This window comes from Solanum dulcamara, chromosome 11 (genome assembly GCF_947179165.1).
Source record: "Solanum dulcamara chromosome 11, daSolDulc1.2, whole genome shotgun sequence".
In the NCBI taxonomy this organism is placed as follows: domain Eukaryota; kingdom Viridiplantae; phylum Streptophyta; class Magnoliopsida; order Solanales; family Solanaceae; genus Solanum; species Solanum dulcamara.
In genome coordinates this window covers 34958304-34981100 of record NC_077247.1, presented here as the reverse complement: position 1 = coordinate 34981100, position 22797 = coordinate 34958304, and the positions used below count along the sequence as shown (strand labels likewise).

Below are 22797 nucleotides of genomic sequence, written 5' to 3'. Positions count from 1 at the left end.
AAATAAAGAAAATAGAGAAGAAAAATAACATAAGGATTTAATGAGGTTCAGCTAGGCCTAATCCACCAAGCAAAAGCAGGGCGAGTTTTCCACTATGAAAGAAAAGAATAAGTGTATAATCCTTTAGAATCCGCAACTACATCCCTATGTATAGATCCCAAGTAGTCTCAAACCTATAAGGAAAAAGTTCTCCCAATTCTAGAAGGATAATATATTCATTTCGCAAATCTATTAAGACAAAGGGTCTCCTAAACCAATAGAGATTATGAGTTTTCTAAAATATAAATGGAAAAAATTTAAGACATAATTAACAAATCTTCCCACTGATTGAATTCCCTTCATCAATAGAAATAACATCTCTTTGCCTTGCCCTCAGCTCTCAAAAGGGCTTACTGATTACTATACACACCAATCAAGTCTAGGTAATGCCTAAACTTATTGGTCGATACTGCCTTGGTCATTATATCCGCTGGATTATCATGTGTAAACACTTTGTTCACATCAACTACCCCTTTAGATACAATGTCTCGGATAAAATGATATTTGACTCTTTTGTCCCTTTGGTAATGTAACAAGCTTTCATGTTTGATTCTTTTGAAGAGACTCAATATCTTTACCCATAACACCAACCCACTGATCTACTTTCCAGCTAGAAATAACTTTTTTTATAGCTATTAGGCTCAATCACGTAAATGGTCTCTCCAACTGATATAGCAAATTTTGACAAAATTTGCATAATTAAAAAGATTTTCATCAAGTATGTTTGCAAATTTTTTTTGGTCAGTTTATCACTCTATTTTGCTTGCCTATTGCAATTCTATATGATTGTTGTTGCATAGGTGCATAAACATTATCATCTTGATTAATGTATTGTACCTCCTCCACTTCTGAACTTTTGGGCTGAGCTAGTGGAGATTCAACTTCTATCTTTATGGGTTACTAACACCACGATATATTTCTACTATTACCTTTTTCTTCTAACTGTCCAATGAGGCAAATTCACTGAATGTCACATTCCTACTAATAATTAATTTCAGAGTTTTTTTATTTTTACACCACAATCTATAACCTTTCACTCCAGTGGCACAATGTAGAAATATGCACTTTTTTGCCCTCGGCTCAAGTTTTCCATCCCTCATATGAGCATGAGCAAGACAACCAAATATCCTTAAATTTGAATAATCAGTAGGTGAACTAGATCAAACTTTAAAAGGGGTTTTGAACTTAATAAATGTGGATGGAGATCTATTGACCAAATAACAAGTTGTATCGATTGCTTCAACCCAAAAATCCTTGCTAACATATGAGTGTGAAAGCATACTTTGTGCCCTATTACAAAGTATTCTGTTCATATGTTCTGCAATATCATTTTGTTGTGTTGTTCCAACACAAGTGTTGCGTCTCACTATGCCCTCTCTGTTGAAGAAGTTATTTAGCTATAAGTTGCAAAATTCCAATCCATTATCAATTCGAAGATGCTTAATTTTTCTTTCGGTATGCCTCTCAGTCATTGTCCTCCATTTAACAAATGTTAAAAACCGTCTCATCTTTTGTTTTTAGAAAATACACTCATATTGTTCTTGAGTTATCATCAATCAAATTCATAAAGTACCCTGTACCACTTTTAGAGGAAATTTTTTTGAACCCCACAAGTCTGAATATATATAATTTAACTTGTCTTTGATATTGTGTTTTGCCTTCTTGCTGAACTACACCCTTATTTTCTTACCCAACAAAAAATGCTCACAAACATTCAAAGCTTGATTTTTGTAATCATCCAAAAAATTCCACTTGTTCAATAAAGACAATATCTTATCACTCATATGACCAAGTTGCAAGTGCCACAACTGAGACTAATTCAGATCACTCTTCCGAGAAGCTATAATTTCTTCTCCTTCAACTACACTGACTTGAAGATACTATAGTCTAAAATAAAGCTTACCCTTCATGAGTATCATGGAGCCTTTACCCACTTTAAGTGTTTTATTCTCTAAGTGAAACTTATATCTCTAATTATCCAATGATGAAAGAGAAATCAAATTTCTCTTTATTTGAGGAATATGCCAGAACTCAATATTTTCGATGATTCGAATGTTCTCAATTTGGTGTTACCAATCCCCTTTACCTCTTAATGGATTATCATCACCTAGGGAAACAGTCACACTCTTCTCCAGAACTCAGGAATTGTGTCTTTGAGCAGATCTTACAGCACAAACTTTCTCTACATAGTCACTGTCATCAAAATTATTACCAGTGTCATTAAAATTTGCTGAGTAATCAACTTTCAGTTTTCCTCTTTTCTCTTTTAGTTTAGGACAATCTCTTCTGTAATGACCCTGCTCCCCGCACTCATAGCAGTTCTTCTTCATTGCTCTAGACTTAGATTTGGCGTTAGAATTTTTCTGGAGGATAGTTATTCTTCAACTCTTTACATTTTAGTTCATTAATAGCATCACCAAGTGAGATACTGTCTTTTCCATATAACAATATATCAGCAAAAATATCATAAGACAGTGGTAAAGAACATAACACGATTAAGTCTCCATCCTCACTTTCAATTTTGATATCTATATTCTTTAAGTCCATTATAATTAAATTAAACTAATCAAGGTGATTTTTGACCAGTGTACTTTCATTCATACGAATACTGTACAACCTGTTTTTCAAGTAGAGGCGGTTATCAACGATTTCTTAAAATACAGATCTATTAACCTCTTCCATGTCGTTGATGTAGATTTCTCTTCAACAATATCCTAAAGAACACTATATGTAAATATCATGAAGATCGCACTTAAAGTCCTCTCCTTTATTTTTTCTTTGTCTAGTTCTTTCAACTCTTCTAGAAAAGCCTCATCAATTTCCTTTCATAAGCATTGTAACACTAAGGAAGATCTCATCCTAATCTTCAATAGACTGGATCGAATCTCTTTATTTCATATTTTGTTAATGATGATAAAGACAGATTAATCCTTGATTATGTGAAAAAACTCCAACTATGTCACGATCCAACCCACCGGGCCATGCGGGCACCCACTTTATGACCTAAGTAGGAGAATCCTTAACCCCTTATAACAAGACATTGTGGAATTTAAGTCAAAACTTGAGTAATTAATCAGATGTTTATAAAAATCTTAGTAATACATTTGTACAAAAAAAACACATTAAACCCTCTGAATACTAGTCTAAACAGGTACAAAAGCTTCGAAGAATAGTAGTAAAATAAAGAAACAATGACTCAGCTTCCACCATAAAGAAAGAAAATAGAAACTGCTGGAGGATCGCCTTCGTCTTCACCTAAGAGATATAACTAACCCTGCAACCAGACTATGTCAAGTGGCATAAAAAGAGTAGTATCAGTCAAACAACACGTACTGGTAGGCATCATCATTCAATCTAATACCTACCGCATAATATATGAACAGAAAAATAAGAGACATCATAATAATTAAACTTTATCACTTTATCCATCCCAACCCAATAAATACACTCCTTACTCTTACCCTTGAGGTGTTCACCACTCTGCACTACAGAGTTCCACTACCCTCTCTAGTTACAACTTAAGCCCTATGGTTTATCGGCCTACCTCACTTCCGCTCATTCATCTAACAGTCTCCACCTAACAACCTTAACCACTCAATGAATTCCCCTAACCATCACTGGTCTTAGTCCAACTGTCTTACAACCTAAGGCATAGCCCTCTCACAACCACACTTTCTCTCTCCTCCCGATTTTAGGTAACCACTATAAGTACCATAGCTAATCGTGGAAACCTCAATAACAAAACTCCCTGTCAACAAGAGCCTCCAGTTCTGAGCCTATAAATATATAATACATTTATAACACATATGTCACATAAAGGCCTAATATAGCACATCCTCTTACCCACCAATAAGTTTGTTCAGGCTCACAATTCTTTATAACTGACACACCTCAACTCAAGAGTTCTTTTATAGGTTCTTAATCCATGACGAACTTGCTACTAACCTTATATTACATGGAATTATAGATATCATCAGCTCCTCTCATGGAACCATCTACAAATACACATACTTGGCCCTCTCAGGGGACACAATCCAGTCACACTTGTGTCAGAACGTGACACCTGATCCAAGAATGTGCCAGAACATGACGTCCGATCCAAATATGTGTCGAAGCATGACACCCGATCCACATATGTATCAAAATGTGACACCCTATCAAGTTATGAAAACCAATCATAAAATACCAATGATAGATCACATTATATCAATAAAACAGGTTCTTCATAAGGCAAACCAACAAGTAATCATTTATATAAAAACTAACATGTTTCCCTTATTGGTACACATTTAGGCATATTATAAGTAACACAATTACACCTTTATGACAATTCCGGGAACCAAACCATTACCCACACTACCAAACCCTTAGGGTTTATCTTCAAAAATCTACTTGTTTATATATCTCTGTACACGATACTAAGTCCGTTATAAGATAACCGTCTATATGCAATAATATCACCATAATTACACTTCCCCAATCCTTACAGTACCTTTTTAGCAAGGTCACATTCAAAGTAGACCCTAACAAGACCAAATTTTTGCCCGTGATCCATCACCCACAACTTAATTATATGATTTCTCATTAAAATTCCTCTTATACTACACAATATGTATAGATTTACTATTCAAAAAAGAGAAGTCTAGCCTATCTGGGTGCCAAGAAACCGTAGAGAGACAATTCTTCTAAAATCATTGATTCCCAACATTCTACGGGCAAGATCGGATTGGATTTCACGGGTTGAAGCCTTTCAAAAGCTACGATTCCCCCCTCCCCCCCCCTCCCCCCGTCCTCTTCTCAAGTCAAGAGCAGCCCTTTGAAGGGTTTTTGCAATAACCCTCACCTCTAACCTCTCTTTGGAAGAAGTAGGGAAAATAAGAAAATTACAACTTAAGTTCTGACCCACGTTCCCCTCTCTGGCGGACACATTACCGCTCTGGCGGCCTCGCTAAGGCGGGACCATCCCATTCTGGTGGGATGGTAGGACCCAGTTGAGTAAATTTCTTGCAATTTCTTTTTAATCATAATTAACAATGGTTTAAGTCATTCAATTTATCCTTCGTTCATCCCTAAACGACACACGAGAAGAAGGCACAATATTTTTGAGGTACACTTGAAATACACATTACTATTCTGGGCATTAGGAAAAGTTCGTTTACTCTAAATTATGGGCGAATGAAGTTACCTCGAATACACGCTCGATAAGGATTACTTAAAAGAAGTGGACCTACTTTTTAAACCACACTGCCCCATCTCATCCCGCTCTGGTGGAGTTCTTCCCATTGGAATGGGAATCTTGCCGCTCTGGCGGGGTGACACGAACAGTATAGAGTGGGGAGAAGAATGGTTTCTCTCCATTCTTCACACTCCCTCACTCAAATTCTCCCAAAACTCTCTCAAACTCTCCACTCTAATCGTCTACTCTACAGTAAGAATCTTGCTCTTAGCTTTAATTTGGTGCTAACATTTACATTCTAATGCTTATCATGCTAAGAATCCGTAGAATCAAAGGCCCATAGGGTAGTTTCAACTCTTTTAGAAGTATATTGCTTGTATTGTTAGATTAACGTAGCATCGACTTTTCCCTTACGTCCATAATGTCTCCCTGATCCTTGGGCGTAAGGATGACAACGAATTTCACCCAAATTGGACTAGAATGTAGGGGTAGAAGTTGAAAGGTTTTTCTTACCCAAACCTTGATTCTGCTAGCTATTTGGAGTTTTTGAACCAATTTCCTTTATAACATCTATTTATAAAGTCATAAATATTTTCCTACAAGAAAAAAACTAGCTAAATATGAAGACTTTGTATTTTACGTTTAGGAAAAGAAAAACTCAATTATACTAGGAAAGTCAGGGCAAACACCCAACAATTCTTCTCCTTGGCCTGAATTTCTGACAAAAAAAAAATTTGCTCCACCTTCTTCACATACTCTTCAACAGCTTGCATCTCCTCTACAAAATCTCCTCCATCAAATTCATGTCTCGACACAGAGATCCTCTCTGAAAAAATTTCTCCAACAAAAATCTTCATTACTGTCAAATAGGTTGCGGCTAGAACTGAACCCGTCAAGATGAACACCCGTTTTTAACCTCGCTCCGATACCACTTGTTAAGACCGAAACAATTAGGTGTCATGCGGAAGCTAGCAAAGAAAACCTCGATAGATCATAAGTAAGAAGATAAACAAGAAATATACCAAAAGAGACACAAACATTTAACGTGACTCGATCAATCGACCTACATCCACAAGAGGAGATGAGCAATCCACTATAAATATGAGAGTACAAAATATCGAGAGAAATATCTTCGTCATGCTGGACTATTTTCGCGGTTAATTGAGATACTCCTTTCACTAAGATTTTTCCTTTACCAATATGAACTGGTGTATCACCTTGACATATCCAAGCAAAGTAAACATATTGTTGTCTATTTGCTCTCATGGGTTGTCATTGCTTTTATTTTCCTCTTGATAAAGATGTTGAATAATGGAAGGAGGTTTCTAAGCGTAAACCATCACTTAACTTTCCGGCTGTTTAAAGCTTTTCCATTACTAGGAGTTGTGGCTACTAGTATTACCCTGTCAATCATATGTCATCTGTCTGTGAAAGACTTGATTGTCTGCTGTCTATCATTTCTACCAACTGGTTGGGGCTTGATATTGTTGGACAAGTAATGAGACCCAAGATTGAAGGTACTGGATTGTGGCACTTCACTCGGGTGTTTGCTCGGACTTATAACTATGGAATGGGTGTTGTTAGCTTCATTGGCTTGGCTTCCAATAATTTCGGCTTTCCAAACTTGATTTCTGTTCAATGAGGCTTTCCGTAGGATGTTGCAAATTCAGCTAAAGAAGAAACACTTCCTGTAAATATGTGTTCTCTCATGCCAAGTATTGTGGGAGGACGCCGATCATTGTCTTTCAAAAACTCTTGCAAGATATTTCGCATTTTCAAAGCTTCTTCTAAATAACTATCCTGGTTCATGTCAATTGTTTGGAGAGCTTCACCGCGTGTGAAAATTATGGAATAGTTTTGGTTTTCAGGTTTCCCTTCTCCAATATTTGGTGGACCTCAATTTTCTTTCATAAGCATGAAACAATAAATTCATTAACCTAACTTTGAAGTAGAAAACTAAAGTTGAACGTTTCTTATTCACTAACCCAAAAAAATTTCAAAACTCTTTTAACTCCTTAAATCAGCAATGAAAGTATTAAGGGAGCATAGACGTTGAGTTTATCAACAGAGATGATGAGACGCAAACGACCTATTACGTTTCGACTCAACAAATGTTGTGCGGAGAAGAGAGAGTTGAGAGATCGTTGTGTGTGTGTGTGTGAGAGAGAGAGAGAGAGAAGAAGATCAGTTATGATTTTTTTTAAATGTTAGGTTTTAATTAACTGGGTGGTTGAGGGATGAGCTTTTCTTGTATTTTAAAAAAGTTTTAACAAATTTTAAAAATTCTAATTTGGCCCTTAATTAACTTTAACAAAATATTAAGTGGCTTTGACCTTGACTTGGTCAAAGAAGTCACCAAATTGTAGATAACACTCAAAAGACACCTTTCCTTCAATAGACATTACTAGTGTGTTCCATGAGCTCCATTCCTATTCTCTTACAAAGAGGGGGGAGTTGTTGATCGTCCTTTTCTGAGTCGTCGAACTTCAAGGAAACTTACTCACACAACCTTAACCTGCATATGCTTTGCTTCGCCTTCAATGGAAATTCTTCAATTATTTGCCTAGTTATGGCTTTATTCCATAAATTTATGTGTCATGACCCCTTCTGAAAGATTACATCATAAGCCTGGACATCATGCTTTTATCACGAAAGATTCGTATCTTACACTGCTATACAATATACAAAGATAGCTGAACCCAAACTGTTTTACTTCCTGTACAACCTTTGTCTGTTGTACTCTCCCTTTATGCTGTGAACTCCTTCAACTCACCTGCAGCCAGAATGGAGTAACACTTGCATTGAGAAACAATCAGATGAATCATCCTTCCACACAAAAGAAAAACTAAGGTGAGGTCAGTGAGGTTCATTCTGTATAAATCTGAAATAGTACGAGATATCAAGTTACTGTTTTATTCAGTGATACAAGTACATAGTACTAAAAATTAGTATGGAAATCTGAGCTAGTCACCTCAGCTTTTGGTAAAAAGAGAAGGCGGGAGAACTTTATACGGGTTCAGAATCCCATTAGGGTCCAGTAGCTTCTTGATAGTAGCCATTAGTTGCACCTGAGAAAAGAAATGCTTCAGTTCAGTAATTCATGAAAGGACTTACCCATAAGTTGAGGGGAGCGGAGAAGGGCAAGGAAAATAATACATGTAGCATTTTCACCTTTTAGTTCTTCAATTTCAAGTACGCTATAGAGACTAAATCAGACAATATCCACACTCGATACCAATATCCACACTCCATTGTTTTATTATATTAATTTTGGTCTAGAACCTATTACTAGGTCTACTAGATGGCAGTATATTAACCATGCTGGCTAGATGGGCGTTAGAATAGATGCTTTAGCAAGCTCATGTTATCTTCACTATACATGATGCTTTTGAGGAAGACAAAGGCTCGATGTCAGTACAAATAACAGTACACCATCATAGATTATCGTTTATCCCCATCCAGTCTTAACCTATGAAAAGAACTGTAATTCTTCACGTCTCTTGAACTTGATCACATTACTCCAAAATGTTTAGAAAGAAAATACGGAGGATTTACTGCACTTTGGGGTAAATTCTCTCAGGGCATCATGCAAAAGGAATATATATCTACATGAAGGTTCAGTATTTCCTAACTAGTTCATTTGATACTTCTTTATGCATTGACAGAAAAGAGAACTTTGTATATTGAGATGTGTCGACAATTGGTGCTTCCAAACACTACATCCTGAAAGAAGACTCAGTAGTACTGATATCAATTATAATGATAACTAAAAGTACTGGTCTTACAGTTTCAGGTGACTTGGTGTAATGGATTTTATTCGCTTTCATCAATCCAAGGCCATGTTCGGCACTAATACTCCCTTTGTGCTTAGAAGTCCATTCATAAACGAAAGGCTCAATCTGTGATAAAATCTGGAGCCAACATATCCAATTAATGTGATAATCAACAAATAAAATTTAGTTAGAAGCAAGAAGGCCAAGGTAGTACATTATCATCATACTGAGGAGTTGAGATATTAAGATGTAAGTTTCCATCCCCAAGGTGACCATAAGAGACTACTTTTGCTGAAGCATCTGTAAATTTTCAATTAAAACAACATCAAATTCTTTGAGTTTGTTAGTTACTGTTAACAGATGTCATGCCCCCTAAAAATTGTCGATTCAACAGAGAATGGAGAGATGGATAAAAATTAAAGCATCAAATATGATATGGCATCTCTGAATGAGACATTCAAATTTAACTGTGCATTTACTTTTTCTGCAGGTAAACTGAGTGATGATTTTTGAAAAGGATTTTATTTTTATTTTTTTGGAAAGGAAAATTGAGTCTCTGGACGAAGCAAAAAACTGAGTCCTATCGAAGGAAGCACTCAGAAGAATTGATCACATAAATAATCCAGAAACAATAATAAGAATGAAATGGAACATGCTTTCAGCAAAGCAAGAATTTTGACATTCTTACCAAGTCGGACTCTCATTTCCTCAACAAGATCATACATCTTTTCAACTGGTATTGACAAATCATATTTATATACACCTCCTGCCTTCATCAAAGCTTCAGGAATACCCTACAATATAAAGATTATCACCTTTATTTATCAAGACATGAATAGACTCTTACCAAATGAAAATGTGCACTTTTTAAACATCAATTTACAACAACAACAAACCCAATGTAATCTCATAGGTGGGGTCTGGGGAGGGTGGTGCATACGCAGCCTTACCCCTATCTTGTGAAGGCAGAGAAGTTGTTTCTGATAGATCCTCGGCTCAAGTAAAACTTATCAAACTCAAGTAAGAAAATACAATAATGAAGAAATCATGCTAAAGATAAAGGAGAAGAATAGTAGCAAAATGACAAACAATACATAACTAAAGCAAAGGAAACAATAGGTAATAAAATCAAAGAATAAGATAGTAGTAGGGAAAACTAGACAACGCTCATACCCTAATCCTTGCCCTCCATACCCTCCTATCTGGAGGCATGTCCTCAGTAAGCTGCAGGTGCGTCATATCCTGTCTAATCACGTCTCCCAATACTTTTTTGCCCTACCTCTACCTCTCCTCATACCCACTATAGTCAAACTCTCACACCTCCTCACTGCTATCAAAAATGTTTTTGGTTGTGTCATCAATGTGACATTCATTGCAGTCTTCTATCTTTCTGCACTGCTAATTGTGATGCTGGTATCCACACATAAACATTCAGTTCAGTTAGCTTTTAGATTGATTTCAGCACGGATATAAAGGAATATACCCAAGGTTTCATCTGAGAGCATTATATTTTAAACACCTTATTCGGCAGTCTCCCCTCTTCAAAAATTCTTCCCATCTTCCCCAGAACCAATGTGGGACTTTTTACCCACTTTAACACCCCCCTTCACGCTCAGGCCCAACTGGAGCATGGACCGGGAGCCCAAACAGGAATGGACCTGGCTCTGATACTATGAAAAGATATGGCAGTTGGGTCTAACTCAACCCTAAAAGCTAGCTCATGAGGAGAGGAATGCCCAAGTCCATATAAGCAGACCACCAATCCATTTGGTATCAAAGCGAGGTTAAAAACGGGTGTTCATCTTAGCGAATTCAGTTTTAGCTGCAACTTATTTGACAGTAATGAAAATTTTTGTTGGAGAACTGTTTTTTCAAAGAGGTTCTCTGTGTCGAGACATAGATTTGATAGAGGGGATTTTGAAAATGGAGATGCAACTTGTTGACCATTATGTGAAGAAGGTGAAGCAAATTTATTTTGTCAGAAATTCAGACAAAGGGGGAGAATTGTTGAGTGTTTGCCTCGACTTTCCTAGTATAATTGGGTGTTTTCTTTTTATTAAAAGAAAAACACAAAATCTCCATATTTGGCTAGTCTTTTTTCGTGTAGGAAAAGATTTATGACTATAAATAAAGATTCATTACTTCTAACATAGTAACATTCACAATGTAGTCCTAGGGGCTTTGAGAGTTATGTGGGAGAGAATTTGTGAGACACGAGTGATACGTTATCACTTGTGTGAACCTCTTTTTATTCCGAGTGAATTGTATGAGGCTATTTCTCTCGATATTTTGTACTCTCATATTTATAGTTAATTGCTCATCTCCTCCTCTTGTGGATGTAGGTAGGTTCACCGAACCACGTTAAATATTTGTCTCTTTTGGTATATTTCTTGTTTGTCTTCTTCTTCTTACTCGTGGTCTTTCGAAGTTTGTTTTGCTAGAGATGAAAATCCACACTGCTATCTAGAAGCTGGATGTTTGAATGGAGGGTGACCTTTTTGAGCATGAGGAAACACTTCAAATCCATGGTTCAAACAAATAATAGTAATTGATAGGGCAAAGTTTTCATCAGTTATTCATTACTGAAGGAGATGCAGATATCTTGGTTCATATCAAGTAAAACCTTAAACCAAGATGGCATATAGATCTTGACAATTTTATAAAAAACAGATGCAGCTACTATAAAATCTAGCATATGGTCGAGTTAAAAAAAATGTGATCCAGACGAAAGTTAATAACAGCAACAGAGTTTCTAATAACAGAGCTTTGAAAGGGACGCAGAACTTCTTTACCCAAATTAAAGATGGAATTGTTTTTATTTATTGTGGAGATCACATAATATTCTCACTTGTATAGATGACTGGATAATATTTTTGGAAAACCTATAATTTACTTTAGGGATCTTGAAGGTTCTATATAATATTCCATATCACCTCTTCTATATGGTGGTTACAACTTTTGAACAGCTGTTACTTAAGTGACGACGGAATATTTACTGTTCAAATTACACATCCTTTCATTCTCTAAAAAAATATTTACTTATATCAAATCCGAATAGTAGAATATCACAGGTTACAGAAGCAAGCTTCTTTTTTTCTGAAAGAGAGATTACAGATGCAAGCTTATGAATACGGATTACTTGTCAAGTATAGAGTGATAACCTCACGAAGATGCCAGCAAGAAGATGCCTGAGTTATATCTTGTGCAACAACTCCATCACTTATCAAGTCATTTTCCATTGAGTGAAGCAAGAAGGCATCTAGTTTCTCTCTGCATATGTCAATACGAAGTAGCAGAATCCAACAAAGAATGAATTCAACTCATCAAATTGCATACTGAATAAGCAAGAAATTAGCAAAGTCCAGAGGAAACTAAGAGTGCTATTGACATCCAATCAGCTTCATAAAGCAACTAAATATGAAGGAATCAAACGTTATATATTATTTAAAATAGGTCACTCAAGCATGGCTTTACTTTGTATCCTTTCTATGTGATAGTCGAGACTTAATAAAGTAACTAGCTAATCCATAGTTAAAACTTAACTAATCTCCTAGCGAATAGCAAAACGCTAAATTTAGAAGTGAAAATTTTCATCGTAAAAAATAATAACAACTTCTCTTCTAACTTCAACTCAAGTATCAAATAATGTTTTCTTGGTAATTTTACCATTTTAAGCATTTCAAATTCTATAACATACAAAACTAGCAATCTTTTGATCAAGGATTCTTGATGTATATTAATTCTGATCATAAGAAGTCTATCCCGGCTGCTAATAGTTTAGGTTAGCTAGTGAAGCGCAACCTACTTCCATCCTACAACCAGAGCATATAATAACCAGGTGAAAAAGTACAAAACAATCAACAAGAAGAAACCAGAATTAGCAAGCACATTCATGAGTGAAAATCGGAAAAGCTCAAAGTAATTTTACTTTATTGATTAATAAGAGAAGGATAAAATGTGGCTGAGTTCTTTCCAGACTCAAGAGTGGGTTTACAAAATGGTAAGCAAGACACAAATGGTTTACAACTGAGCATATGGTACAAACAATGAAAAGGCATTCTAAAATGCTGTTCACTCAACTAGTGGTCCAAAAGTAAACTAAGCCAAAGTCCTCCGATATATAGACATTTCATGATACATTTGAATTCTGAAAACAAAGGCACGGTATAATATCCATTGGCTCGCCTCTATACTCTGAGAGGCACAGGAAGAAACCTGGACCATTGTGAGGATTAAGTTGTGTGGAAAAGGTTATTGTTCCTCCAATTTTTCCAGAATAAAAAAATCCAAAACAAACATGAACTAAAGCTCTTTCAAATAAAGGATATAAATAGTTATGAGCAACCGAACTTTGGCGAAGTATTTTAAACAAGTAGAGCATATTAAGCAATGAGGATGTTACCTATCATAAGATTCACTACTGCCAGTTGTCTCAATCAGAACATAAAAGTTATGCATTGAGGAAGGAAATGGATTACGGACACCTTCTAGATGTTTCAGGACCTGCTCCACGTAACATAATAGATAATGCTGCATTAATATACTGCATGAGAGTGACCTATAACCTTTATAGTAGTCGTCAAAATAACCTCAATCTCCAACTTAAAAAACAGTCTAAGCACAAAGTTGACAGGTAAGGAACGAAAAGCACTGAACCAGAAATACTGGCGGACTATGAAGCACCTGCAAGCTTACCGTGCAATTTTGAATAACAGACGAAGTAACAATGCAGTAGTTACCATTCATAAAGTATAATAACCTCCAAAAAGCAACTCAAATAGAATAGGAAAAAGAACTTGACATTCACGAGTGAGACTTGATGGATTAAAAGGACACAAGCTCACCAGATCCATTGCGCCATGATCAAGGAATTCAAATGCAGAAAGAATTTCCCCAAGTTTCCTCTTTGCCTCTAACAAAAGTTTCTGATGGCAAAGAGAATTTTCAGCAAGTAAAGTTATCATCCAAGCAACTCCATAGTTGTATCATACTTCACAGGGTAGAACCATTATTACCAGGCAGCTTGCATAATCTTTACAAGCAAGAAAGCATACATTTACAGAGGACAACTTTGGAGGAGTTAGAATGGAAACCTTTGTTACAATACCCAAGGATCCTTCACTCCCTATGCCATGTAATAAAATAAAATGTTTATCACAATGTAAACCAACTTCAATTGACATACAATAAATAAATATAATCTCACCTATAAATAAATGTTTCAGGTCATATCCAGTGTTATCTTTTCGTAAAGTGCCAAGCATATCAAGTACCGTTCCATTTGCTAAAACCACTTCAAGACCTGAATAGATGAAAGTACATTTGAGAACACATACACAAGGATGGACTTCACTTTTATGCTTTTTTTAAGAAAAACTTTACCTTTTTGTTTTTCAAGGACAAAAAGATCTTGAAAGGCCCATACATAGCCTTGTTCTCAAACGAATGTGACAAAATGGATCCCAAGTTTATCTAACAGGGAAGAGGAGCTCTACTAAGAGATAGAACATAATTTTCATTATTGGCTAAATCTTTCATCAACCTCATTAACACACTCACAGATTGATTTAGGTCAACAACTTCGACTCAAAAGTTCCATAACATAGCACAATCAGATCTTACCAAGCACATTGCCATGCAGTGAACCATAGCGGAGAAGTCGCAAACCACCAGCATTAGTTGAGACGTTTCCACCAATTTGGCAGCTTCCTTTAGCACCTAAATCTAGTGGCATAACAAACCTAAGAGAGAATGTGATTGACATTGATTTCATAAGGAAACAGAATAAAAAAGAACTTATTCATTGGCATCAGCAGAGCTAGTAAGAAGTACCCAGAATAAGTTTATAAATAGAAAAGAACTAGGCAGAAGATAGATATAAGAAACAGGACAGAATTCTCAATGTTGTTTCTTTCTATTGTCATGATATTAAAATAAGATGATAACAGATCCTAAAAAGAAAGGGGCAATTGAGCTTAAACACTATAGGCCAATCAGCCTTATTAGCAGCATTTACAAGATAGCATCAAAGCTTCTAGCAAAACAGGCTCAAAACAATGATTGGAAAACTGGTGTCTGGAAGTCAAAATGCATTTGTAAGAGGAAGGCAAATATCAGAAGCAGCCCTCATTGCTAATGAGGCTCTAGATTGGAAAATGAGGAGTGGAGAACCAGGGTTGCTACTGAAGCTAGACATTGTTGCTTTTGAAAAAGTAAGCTGGTCATACTTACTTACTATCTGAGGCAAATGGGGTTTGGTGACAGATGGATGAAATTCAGCATCACAACAGTCAAGTACTCTATCTTGGTGAATAGGGCACCTGTGGGTTTCTTCCCTCCCCAAAGAGGCATTAGACAGGGTGATCCTATTTCACCATTCTTATTCATCTTGGCAATGGAAGGCTTCAGCAAAATGATTCAGAAAGCAAGTTCCTTGCAATGGATTGAGCCATTTAAGATAGGAAGAGACTTGGGATCTCAAGCTAATGTATCTCATCTGCTCTATGCAGATGAGACATTGATTTTCTATGGTGCTGAAAGATCACAAGTGATGCAGCTTAATCTAATTTTGTTTATTTTTGAAGCTATTTCAGGTTTACACATGAACATGCTAAAGAGCACTATCTACCCAATTAATGAAGTTTTAAACCTGGAGGAGCTGGCTGATATCATGGGCTGTAACATTGGCTCATTTCCTTCCACATACTTGGGTCTTCCTTTGTGTGCTCAGTATAAGTTCACTGAAATTTAGACTATGGTTATTGAAAAGTTTGAGAAAAGGTTGGCAACATGGCAGATGCAATATCTCTCCTTTGGTGGCAGAGTAACACTTATCAATAGTATTCTAGACAGCTTACCTACTTATTACATGGCCCTGTTCCCAATGCCAACTGAGGTTATAGAACAGATTGACAAGATAAGAAGGGACTTCCTCTGGAAAGGCAACAGGGAAGATCACAAATTTCATCTCATCAAATGGGAGAAGGTCACGCAACCAAAATACCAAGGAGGTCTTGGCATTAAGAACCTTGCAATCCATAACAAAAGTATGATGATGAAGTGTCTGTGGAGACACAATCAGGGAGAGGCAGGGCTTTGGAGAGATGTTATCATAGCTAAGCATGGCAGGCTGAATCAATGGTGCACAGATTACTACACTTCCTTATGGAGTGGGACTGTGGAATGGTATTAGGATGTTATGGGACACATTTGATCAGAATGCTTACTTTGAATTGGGCAATGGTTTACTCCTAAAATTTTGGACAGACAAATGGCTTGGCAATAACACTCTTCAGGAGGATTTCCCAGAGTTGTTCAGAATGGCTCAAGATCCCAATTCAGTTATTGCTACTAATAGAGAAGGGACCAATTGGGATCTGATATTTAGAAGGAATATGCACAATTGGGAAATAAATGACCTGGTAGACCTTTTTGCTAGACTACAACATTGTCACATTGATCCCCAGGCAGTCGATAAGCTAAAATGGGGACACCAAAAAGGAGTTTATACAGTAAGGAAGGGTATCAACAGTTGTGCTCTAGAAACCCCATGATAGATAACCGGCCCTGGAAACTCATTTGGAAGACCAAGCTACCTCCTAAGGTTGCTTGCTTTACTTGGACAGCTCTATATGAGGCATGTCTCACCCTAGACAACATAAAGAAAAGGAAAATCCAGCTCCCAAACAGATGCTATATGTGCAAAAAAGAGGCTGAAACCCCAGACACCTTCTTCATTCCAAGGTGGCCTCAAAATTATGGAGCATGTTTTTCTGTCTCTCTGTCTCAGTTGGACCACACCCCTCACAGTTAAGGATGCTTATGAGAGTTGGAGCCTATGGAAAGTTGACAAAGCCATTAAGAAGATCTGGATCATGATACCTTCTTGTAGTTTTTGGTGTATTTGGTTAGAGAGGAACATGAGATGTTATGATGGAGAGTCAACTGCTTTAGGCATTTTGAAGGCTAGGTGTATTGCAAATTTGTTTAGTTGGTCCAACTTGTATCATGCTGTTAATGCAGAACAACTTCAGGACTTTATTAACTCACTAGTTCTGGCTTAGATAGTTTGTATAGTTAGCCAGAGATTTTTTGTAAGCTCAAATGACATATCCTGTAATTCTTGCATCTTCTTGATGCCATTATTAATACCACTTACTTTATCAAAACAAAGATGCTAACAGAGTTTGGAGAAGATCAGTTAACAAATTTGTAAGATGGTAATGTTAAACTGAGACACGTTGAACATGGTAAGAATGATAAGAATAGAGTCACTCTAATGGATAACACTACAGAGTTTATATGTCAATTAAATGGAGAAAGAAATATTCTTTGGTCAGAAAGTTGCAAATATAACATGGCAATTAAGTATTTAAAGGTGTTTCACTGTTTCTAGATTAAAACCTAAAAAACTGAGCAAGCAATACTATCAAAAAAAAGAAGTAAAATTATCCTTGACATGATTCATATAGTAACCATAAAAAGTCTTAGTAAGAAAAAATCACCCTTGGTTATCAAAAAAAGCAATGAGGTTTTCATCTAATAACTTAAAAGTCTCAAGTAAGAAAAAATCACCCTTGGTTATCAAAAAAAGCAATGAGGTTTTCATCTAATAACTTAAAAGTCTCAAGTAAGAAAAAATCACCCTTGGTTATCAAGAAAAGTGATGAGGTTTTCCAAAATGCATCCTGCCTCACAAACCAGTATGCCGCTAACCTACAAAAGATGTAAAGGAGGACAACTTATTCTATCTGCATAGACTTTATGCATTTGTAAAGAACTCTTTCCTTCATCAAATTTAACTCTGACAAGAATAAAAATTGAAGATAGATCACCAGAGTTACTTTTATCTTGTCAAATGACTTCTTTTTCTTTATACTGAAATAATATTTACATCCACCTGCAAAAGCAAGGATTCATGTAGTATTTACACTCGCCAGCACATTTTCAAAATAAACTTACTCTCACCTTGTCAAAAGATATGATTTTATTCATATGACTGATACTGACAATCACCTGGACATTTTCAAAATAAAGAAAGAATAGATCAGTAATCAGTTAAGAAAAGAATTATAAGACAAGCCAACATATTTATGTCAGAGAACTTTTCAAACATTCACAGCAAAGAACAAATCTAACAGCAAAATAACTATAATCACAAAAAAAAACAATTATATGAACGAAGTAATTGAAACAAACTACAATTAAATGGAATAAATGAAGTTGAGAAAAAAATCCAAATTTCAATTAGATGAAAAATGCAGTTTTAAGATTTTTATTCCGTTTAGGTTACTAGTTTTCTTATATTAAATCTATAAACTCCTTTTCCTAAATAAGTAGCAAATTCATTCATACCATTTTCTTAACAATTAAAATATTTATTCTCCAATTATATTTATGTTTTAGTGGCATCCTGTTCAAGATAGCATGGCTAATGAAGCGCACACCTTCATGCCTTGAAACCAACATTGAAGCACCAGTTAAGCGAGGCGAAGTGCACTAGGTAAGCGTCACCTATCTTTAGATCTTAAATGGCCGCAACTGAGCCTTTAATAACAATGGTAAAGAACCAAATAGAAGAAGATATAATACAATGTGATGGCAGCCTATCAATCAATAATTAATATGACTAATGGAAAACAAACTAACAATCTCTACTTGGACATACGACATTCATGGTACTGTAGCTATCTACCAACAATTAAATTATCAGTGGTCATCAAGAAACCAAGACTTCTTTACCTCATCAAAAGCAGGAACACTTCCTCCCACAAGACCTGTGTTCCCCCCTTGTGGAACAACAGCCAGGCAGCTGGAATTGCAATATTTAAGAATCTGAGATACCTGTAGAACCAAAGTCAAAGAAACCCAAATGGGAAACCAAAAGGTGTAGCTATTAATATCTATTATTAATAGGGAGCTAAAGCTTTGCAAAGAGAAGTGAGATTTCAACCTCCTCTGCTGTCCGAGGTTGGAGCATAAGTTTACTGGTGCCCTTATATTTCCTCATCCAATCCGTGTTCACAGCATCCAGTGTCTCTTCATCTTGAACCACCCCTCTTTCCCCTAATAAATTTTTGAAATAGCTTAAGTCTTCTGAGCTAATTGTTGCAAATTCTGGTCTTCTTTGAATAATGGTGGCCTGAGAAGCAAAACATCTATACTGGCTTCTGCATCTGTTCCACGGATTCATACCCAGAGATACCGGAAGATTTTGATATGTTTGAATTTCTTGTTGGTAATTACCAATATAAGCTTTTATCAACTCAGAAGGTTGCTTAAAATGATACCTAGAACCTGCAAATTAAACCATGAAAATGAAGATTCTAAGTTAGCTTCATCAGAAAATCTTCAGAATACACAAAACAATTAGTTCCAATTGAGTTCATTTTCAACTAAACCTTAATATAACGCCACTTTTTCATTGAACCTGAGGTTTTATCAGAAGAAACTCGGTAGGTAGCAACCGGAAGTGCTACCTCAACGAATTCTTATTCAATCAGTAACCCCAAAACCATGTGACTAATTTTTTCGCTGTCAAAAATCAAGACAAAATAAGAACGGTTCAATCACGCATCCTTGAGCACAAGTAACAAAAGCCGAAAGATTGCAGGCTCTGACTCAGACCAGCTCCATATGCAATCATCAAATAATTATGTCTCAGTCCCAAATTAATTGATCCAACTATCGGATACGGGGGACAAAGGCGGATCCAGGATTTGAAGATTGGGGGTTCCAACAGTGACCTCAAGTTAACATACAATGATATAATTGCATTCACAGCGAAATATTCATTTGATTTCTTAATATATACAAGGTCAGTGCAAAAGTTAAGCGCTAGATCAGACACTTATGAGGGAAGTCTAGTGGAGGTCATTTTTCGAGGAAAATATTTTCCATCAAAATGGAAAAAGTGACTTCCCTCTCTTATAGATGGAAGTTGTTTTTGTCACGACTTTTTAACTACATATTACTTACTCCAACTAACACTTAGACACTATCTAATGTGCTTAGACGTGAGTGAGGGTGTCCAATACGAATGTGGATCTAGAGGTCAGATCATGAAATCTAAATTTTAAGATTCGAGGGTAGGATATGGGTGTGGAGATTCGGCTAAAAATAATTCAAATATCTAAACGTGGAGTTATTTCTCTAAACTATGAGACATTACGTGGAAAACATAAAAGATATCCTAGGGAGAAAATATTGATCAAGAGGAGATAAAAGGAAAAGGACTGACAAAGAAATTTTTATATACAAGCCATTTCATTCTCTTCAATTTCACCTTAACTTTTGTTTTGATTATAAAAATCATAGGTATTTATCCCGAATTTCTCTGTCAATTTTAGTCAAAGTACCCAAAATCAGTTGATCAAATTAATCTGGTATGGATCCCCCACACACACCGTGTCGACACAGATACAGCACCAAAAGTGAAAAGTTCAGCAACTTAGGACATCATTACAATAACAACTACGCCTTCACCCCCAAACAAGTTGAGGTTGACTATATGAATACTCACTAACCATGTCTAGTTTGCTAATATTACTCCCTTTGTCCAGGGCAGATCTAGAGAGTAGCGAGGGGGTTCACCTGAACCCATCGGCAAAAGTTACCAGATTTATTTTAAATCTTTTATGTATATATATAGATTTTGATCCTCCTGAACATAATATTAGAGGTTGGTTGAGGAATTCAAAATTCACCTTGAGCACTGCCTTCGTCCCAATTTATGTAGCTCTTTTCGAGAGTCAAACAAGTTTTTCTTTGACCATAATTTTCCACAATAAAATGACTTATGTCATACCAAGCACACTCTATATGTATCCTTTCCATATAATACAGTTCATATCCGAAATTGGGAGTTTCAGGATTGCTAAAATTATAGAGCAAAGCATAAATTTAACTGAGATGAATTACAATAATAGAGTATCTAACTGTGAGAAAAATTGGTTACTAAGGGCGATACCTGAGGTGCAAAATGGTTTAGAATTGTGAAAATTAGGGCTCCATCGTCGATGAAAAAAGTGTTTGCATTGTGTAAGTAAACGGTAGGTCACTTTCCAGTCCTCCATTTCCAGACTTCTTCTGCTTCCTTAATGATTTTGTTAAATTTTGTCAGATTTGAGAAATGCCATATATTATTTGCTACCAATATTTCAATTTAAATAAGAAAAAAGCATCCGCTAATAATTTTTAAATACTACTTCCTCCGCTTTCATATTAAGTGAATTTGTGAGTCAATACATATTAAGAAAAATTTTAAGGGACATAATTTGAATCATATTTTCCACTATTTTTCTTTATAAAATCATAAATATAATTTTGCAAGTAATGTGATTTATCTCCTAGAGAATATAAAACTTCAATAAATGAAAGGGCAAATATGAAAAAAGTTTCAAACGTCTATCTTGAACTTTAAACAATTTAATTATTTTGAACAATATAAAATTCCTCAAAAATTCACTTAATATGAAATGGAGGGAGTACTATAATGTTTTGGTATAAATAAATTTTCCTCAAAGCGTCAAGTATATCCATTTGAGCACCTAGCTCTAGGAGTGTGCAAAAATCAAACCGATCAATAAATCGAATCAAAAAAATATTTTTGGATTATTGTTATTGGGTTAATGGGTTCTTAATGGTTTTATAATAAAAAATCATCGGGTTACCGGTTCATTATCGATTTTTAGTATTGGGTTATTGGTAAACCGATAACTCATTAAGACAGTAGTATTGTACTGCTTTACTCTTCATAAATATTAAATATTAGTAATGATTTAATATAATAGTATACTACAGTCTTCATAGTACTTCTACTTCACACTAGACCGCTTTAATCTTTACACAAAACCTAAAGATTAAAATAAAAATTAAGATTGTTCAAGATTGTCTTGTTTGACTGCTTGGTTTTAGTTTTAGTTTTACTTTGTAATTGTAGCTTTTGCAAGTTCGTAAACGTATATAATTTGGTTAACATCAGAAATTCCATATTATGTTATGGTTGTAACATGTAATTATAGCCTTCGTACTACATATGCTCTTATTGATGCAATTTCTAATTATCTTTTTTGTTTCAGTATATAAAAGCATTTACAGGCTTACTGAAAACTATTAGATAAGTGTGAACTCGCACATTTATTTTACGAGCATTTTTTTATTGGGTAATTGAAAACTGAACCGTTAATGATCAAAAACCGATAAATAAAATCGATAAAAAATATCTTATTGATTTAGCGTATTTAAAAATCCAAAACCGAACCGTTAATACATAAAATCGAACCAAGCCGAACCGAACCGATCGATGCACACCCCTACGTAGCTTTAGGTTAAATTCTCATACCTATCTCATTACTACTGGCCAATCAATCGAGCCTTCATTCTTAATTATTACTCCTGTCTGTCACGGGCTTAGACTTCACACTAAGACTTCCGTGCGGCACTTGACAACTTACTCACGAATCTTTCACGATCTTGTAAGCTCAAGTAAGCCTTTAAGACTAGATCGCTAAGGGAATGCTAGATTGCAAGAAAGACAAGAGAGCTTTTATGAAGAAGACTTTTGTATTGCTTTGGAAGAATGCTTGATTGCTTGATGGGTTGCTACAAATGAATGCCCCCTCTATTTATACTACTCCTAAGGGGCTCAAGTGTAAATAAAAATTGCTATACAAGTCCCTCCATATTTACAAAGAAGTCCCTCTCTAGAATTCTCTACACACTCTAGAGAATTCTAAGTCTTTCAAGACTTCTCTACAAGTTTCTATAAGGATCTAGAATCTTCCACTAACCTCTCCAAGACTCTAGATT

At 35.7% G+C, this 22797-nt stretch overlaps 1 protein-coding gene across 4 annotated transcripts; it reads right to left on the bottom strand.

Annotated features, from left to right (window-relative positions):
- Positions 1-7504: 7504 nt before the first annotated feature.
- LOC129875123 (D-2-hydroxyglutarate dehydrogenase, mitochondrial) lies at positions 7505-21119 on the bottom strand. Of its 4 annotated transcripts, none has more exons than XM_055950552.1 (16): positions 20957-21119; positions 18941-19284; positions 18730-18831; positions 17956-18003; positions 17633-17703; positions 14611-14729; positions 14195-14290; positions 14004-14113; positions 13833-13913; positions 13391-13491; positions 12150-12258; positions 9677-9782; positions 9203-9288; positions 9001-9126; positions 8187-8283; positions 7505-8096 (listed from the first exon to the last, which is right to left on the bottom strand). In XM_055950552.1, exons 1-15 carry the CDS (start codon positions 21060-21062, stop codon positions 8188-8190), a joined length of 1701 nt encoding a protein of 566 aa, XP_055806527.1. In that variant the 5' UTR covers positions 21063-21119; the 3' UTR covers positions 7505-8096; position 8187. The 4 variants fall into 4 exon arrangements, with proteins under 4 accessions (XP_055806527.1, XP_055806529.1, XP_055806528.1 ...); XM_055950554.1 differs by having other exon boundaries at positions 7505-8060; XM_055950553.1 differs by having other exon boundaries at positions 7505-8041.
- Positions 21120-22797: the final 1678 nt, after the last annotated feature.